The sequence below is a fragment of the Plectropomus leopardus genome, unplaced genomic scaffold (assembly GCF_008729295.1).
Source record: "Plectropomus leopardus isolate mb unplaced genomic scaffold, YSFRI_Pleo_2.0 unplaced_scaffold4008, whole genome shotgun sequence".
Classification (NCBI taxonomy): Eukaryota; Metazoa; Chordata; class Actinopteri; order Perciformes; family Serranidae; genus Plectropomus; species Plectropomus leopardus.
Genome location: NW_024643883.1, coordinates 1 through 5,060, shown reverse-complemented (window position 1 = coordinate 5,060; position 5,060 = coordinate 1). Strand labels below are relative to the sequence as shown.

General features: G+C 43.1%; 1 protein-coding gene across 1 annotated transcript; it reads left to right on the top strand.

Moving 5' to 3' along the window:
- Nucleotides 1-418: 418 nt before the first annotated feature.
- Nucleotides 419-2,376, top strand: LOC121939031 (nucleolar complex protein 2 homolog). Its single transcript, XM_042482181.1, has 2 exons — nt 419-540; nt 2,047-2,376. The coding sequence occupies exons 1-2, from the start codon at nt 423-425 to the stop codon at nt 2,178-2,180; spliced, it is 252 nt and encodes an 83-aa protein (XP_042338115.1). The 5' UTR covers nt 419-422; the 3' UTR covers nt 2,181-2,376.
- The last annotated feature ends 2,684 nt before the right edge of the window (nt 2,377-5,060 follow it).

Sequence of the window (5,060 nt, the reverse complement as noted above, 5' to 3'; positions counted from 1 at the left end):
CACACACACACACACACACACACACACACACACACACACACACACACGCTGCACCCTGAGTATACCACAACACAAATTCAAACTCCCAACTTCTCTGCAGTGCACACAAACACACTCCGGCACACACACTCTCCCATCATCCTCGTAGCCGTGGAACCTGCCTGCTATCTCCATTTGCTATATTTAGGCCGTGAGCATAAGATGTCTGAAATTGCCGGTAGTAAACTGTCATGGGTGTTTGTGCAGCAGCAGCGGCGTCTGTAATCGACTCTCAGTTCCATCTCAGGAGGAAATAGACACTTCCAGCTGCCTCTGATGCCTGGCCCACATATAGGTGTCTCCAAAGTCCTCAGACGTCAGAGCTGCACCAACACAAACTTAGGAATGTCTGAACAAAGTAACAAAAGACGAAATTCAATATAATGTTTCCCACTGTCACTTCAGGGAAGAAGGGCTGCCCTGGGTCAGATGAGGATGAGGATGATCTTGAAGATTTGTCTGACATGAGTGATGACGAGGGGATGGAGGGCGGAGACTCAGGTTGGTACAATATCGGTGTCTGAAAAGAAGCATTCTGGAGGCATTGACAAACGTAGTTTTCAAACATTTTAAATGTGCTTTTTGCAGTATATTTATTCTTTAATTATTAAGCAGCGACTGTATTTCCCTAAATTTTTATTAGTGAATTTATATACAGAGTCATTACTATGGAGGCTGGCAGGTAGTAGGGTTAAAACTTATAATTACCAATTTAATTTAGATCATTTTCAGGGCTCCAGACTGCATCCATTTAGTCACATATTGTGACCATTTTTGGAAACAGTGTTACTCAATTTATAACTAACAGCACCAGTGCGACTTTGAAATATGCACCCCATTTTTTATTAGAGTTGGGTATCGGTGCGTGATAACTTTAAGATATCGACAGAAATAATTCCGTACCAAGTAGTATCAAAACGTCTCCAGTGAAACACTACCTGTAATCAATCTTCTTTGCTGTCTCATTAGCTGCTCTCACGCTGGCGAATGGTCAGTTTAATGTGTGTGTGTACATGCAGTACTGCGTTTGGTCCACTCACTATGACTGCACTCTGCTCTGCTCTACAAGTATTTAAAAAAAAAAAAAAAACGATAATATATAATGTTGTTGAAAAAGGCACGGAAAAGTCAAAAGTATATTATATTAAGTATATGTGTCTAAAAGTAATAGCATAGTATGTCGCTCAAAATATCATGAAAAAAATCATAGTATAGTATGTTGTCCAAAATAGCATAAAAACCTCAAATTATAGTATGTCATCAAAAATAGCACAAAAAAGTCACAGACCAGTATGTCCTCCAAAATTGAATAAATGAAAGGTCATAGTATATTATGTTGTCTTAAATGGAATAAAAAAGTCATAATGTAGTATGAGATCCAAAATAGCATCAAAATTCATAGTATTATGTTCAACATAGCAAAAAAAATCATACTATTGTATGTTGTCAAAAATGGCATAAAAAAGTCATACTACAGTATGACGTCCAAAATACGCCAAAAAAGTCTTCGAATAGTATGTCCCCCAAAATGGCATTTGATATTTTAGAGACTTGTCAATTTAACGAAATTATGAACATATCAACCATTTATCAAAATAAAATTGAATCAGCAGTTATAGCCCGACATTTTTGGCATTAAAACATTTTCCCTTAACTTACCTCATCCTTTCCCCGTATTAAGCACCTGTAAGCAGTGTGTAATCATTTAATAAATGCTTTATCACACATTATTAGGTAGTTTTTAGCAGTATGAATATATTTGTCACGACTTTAACTCCTGGGGATAATGTATAAAAACATAATAAATGGGAATATATTAAAACACAGTCGAAATATGTTAAGATAGGCTTCATAAGACAAGGTAAAATTTACTAAAATAATGCACATTAATAAATTGTAAAATAATTGCACACATTATATGACCGTTAACCTGTTGTTACCTGTCGGGCTGCATACTTTGCAGTGGGGCTGACTGTGAAGTTAAAGTGCTACCTGTCTGTTTTCTAGATGAGGATAATGATGAGGAAGGGGACGAAAAGGCCTCCAAGGCTCCTCAGCCGCTGTCGTCCTCTGCTTTGATTAAGCTGGCAGAAGGAGACGAGGATCTGGTGGAGGACCTGCAGCTGTCGGATGATGACTAAGGTTCACGGTCGCACACACTCGAGCTCACCTTTGAGACTTTTCTGTTCTCCACCTTTACCAACAATCTACGTTTAAGTATATTTCATTTTTTGCTATTTTCTTTGCTTCAGAATTTTCTATTACTTCAGATGTACAGTACAAACATGTTCATGATGTAATTAAGCATTGAAATTGTTTAAAAAATTCAATAATCCAGATCGTTTGCCTCGTTTTTTAAAAAAAGAATATCACTGTTTTAAAATATGCTGATGAACTGAAGCGTGTACGTGCACGTCGATGCACAGGTGCACCGCGAACAAGTTATTTGTGTCCTCCGTACATGTGCACACCTGTAGGCGCCCTCAGGCTTTCTGAGGATGGGCTATTTGGAGAGCGCAATGAGCCGGGCCGAGCCAGGATGGGCCGGCCAAGAGGAGGGGTACAGAGAGGCGGGTGTTGAGCCCAGAGGCAGCAGTGCTGTGCCAGGCTGGCAGGGTGGCGTCTGATGGTGTGCCAAGACTCTCTGCCCAGGTGGTAGAGCAGCAACACAGGCTGGTCTGTTTCTGTGCCAGCTCCTCACCCACCCCCCACCCAGACCACTGTCTTCTCTGTCTTGTGTATTCACATGCTCAGACACGGCTTTCCTACTCTAACTTATCCCCCTTTTCTCTTCCAACCTCACTGCACCTTTCAGCGCTAAACTAAAGGTGATACTGGCCTTTGTTGGGTGAGCGATTATCGCATGCATTCACTGGTGCTACAATGCAGGGTAGAGGAGTTCTTTGACGTGGATTTAAACGCCACAACGGAGATTTTAAGGAGCATTATTGTGTCGTCACTTTTCCTCTGTAGTCGTTTTTAGTGAATACAGAACCGTGTGGTGCAGAGGCCGAGCCTAAAGTGTGTACAGCGTTCTGCATCAGCATTAACTCTTTGAAGGAGGGAGGTAAGTGTGAATTCCTGGTTCTGTGTACGTTGTATGATGCGGGCACACAAGAGAAGAGAGAACAGAGGGATTTCTTTAGGATTTATTTCACCTGTGTGGTGAATAGAAAAATAGGATGAAGACAAAACTTTTGAAGGGAAATCTAGAGACCATTTTTAATTCATTGCTTGCGTAGTTAAAAAAAAAAAAATCCATAACAAATTCAAAACATTTGCATTAAGAGCTTTGTGCCTTTCTTTTCCCTGCAACCAAGAGAAAACAAAGTTAAAGTATCTTTGGAATCCATCGTAAGGGCTAATTATAATACATATCATAATCTGCTTTATCTACTACATCAAAAGTCCTATAAATATTTTTATTTTATATGCTGAAGTAGCATTCAAGATTGGAGCATCTTTTAATATTACACTTTTTAAAAAAAAAAAAAAAAAATGGCAGAACAAAAGAATGAACAAAAGTACCACCAAAGTTCAGCAAGTCACATTTTTCTTCAGTAAAGAAAACCTTATTCGTGCAACTACATTTAACAAAAAGTAAAAGTACCACGTATGTAACCTTCAGGATATTTTCATCTTAAGCATGATTCTGTACAATTTTGCATGTTTTTCCTACCTCCCACAGTAGTCAACACGAGCGTACAATGACTTAAGCCGCACACATCGTAGCCGCCAACAAGGCTTTTTCCATTTCACCAACACTTTTCAGCGTTCGTTTGTCAGTTGATGCTCTACCTGTGTCACCTCTTGGACAGTCCCATCGCGTGAGGCACTAGCCCAGCAGTTCCCTGTTGGACCAGTCTTTCTCTGAGACCATTAATGCAAAAAGAAGCAGACACGTTGTGAAACATGATTTCAATTCCACACATCCGGTCATCTTTGGTATCGGGACAGTGGAATGCATAGTTGCAGTGATAAGAGGGAGCGGGTCAGGTCTGGTGCTGCTCAGCATATGCTTCAACTCCAGCTTCTGAAAAGACTGCTCCACGCTGCTGTTTGGCCTCGGGAAACAGGCGGGGGAAGGAGGGGGGTTGTGGGGGGGGGGGGGGCATCTCTTTTTAATTCCTGGGTTCTGCAGGGCTTGTGGTGAGAGCAGTCGGAGAGACGGAGACAAGAGAAAGAGAGTGAGTGAGCAGAGCTTCCTCCAGCCCAGGAAGGAAGGAAGAGTTTCCGCTAGCGTCTGACTGTCTGACTTGCAAGAATGTCGCGTTTGTGGCAGGGTTTCGCTCCTTTTTTGGCAGGCTGTCTGTGACCAGCTGTCTCCTTTTCCTCTTTTTTCTCTTTCTCTGTTCCTCTGTCACTTCACGCGTCTCCCTTCCAACCCAGTTTGTTTGGACTCTGCTCGGCTACAGCCACCGTAGACAAACTCAGAAGCTGATTGGTTTGTCGGATTCGGTCCAGTTTTCTTATTCCATTCCAATATTTTCCCCCTAAAGTTCAGCTTAAAGTTCCCAAGGTGGGACGAGTCTGGAAAAACAGAGCCCGGGAGTCAGTCTCTCTGGGTTTGAGGCAGGTCTGCCCTCCTCACCCCTGCCTGTCCGCTCCTACGAAGGAGTTTTGGCCTCGAATCTTCCCACCACTGTCGAGCCGTTACCGTTTTCCTGCTTGGGGGAGGAGCACCCAGGGGTAGGGCCGCTGTAGGGAGAAGAACTGCTGCTGGTGGAGGTGGGTCTGTGGGGCAGGGATAGAGAGAGAGGCAGGGGGGTGTCAGATGGCGTGGTCAGGGGGTCCTGATCGCGTTCTGGGGGGCGCAGTGTGGCAGAAGGCGGAAACGGGAACGCCAGCGGGAATCCAGTCATGTAGAAAAGCCTGCCAACACGCCGTGCCACCTGAGGAGATGAGAGGACACCATATGACTGTCAGTGCAGCCTGTTGAGTGCTGTGTTGTGGACTAATACTGTATCTTACACAGAGAGAGAAGAGAGGCTGCAGTCTGTGGGGCTGGCTACTGAAGGGAA

Coding starts and splice junctions, on each gene's coding strand:
- LOC121939031 (XM_042482181.1), top strand. CDS start 423: ATGTTTCCCACTGTCACTTCAGGGAAGAAGGGCTGCCCTGGGTCAGAT. Junction 541..2,046: donor GATGGAGGGCGGAGACTCAG/GTTGGTACAATA, acceptor TCTGTTTTCTAG/ATGAGGATAATGATGAGGAA.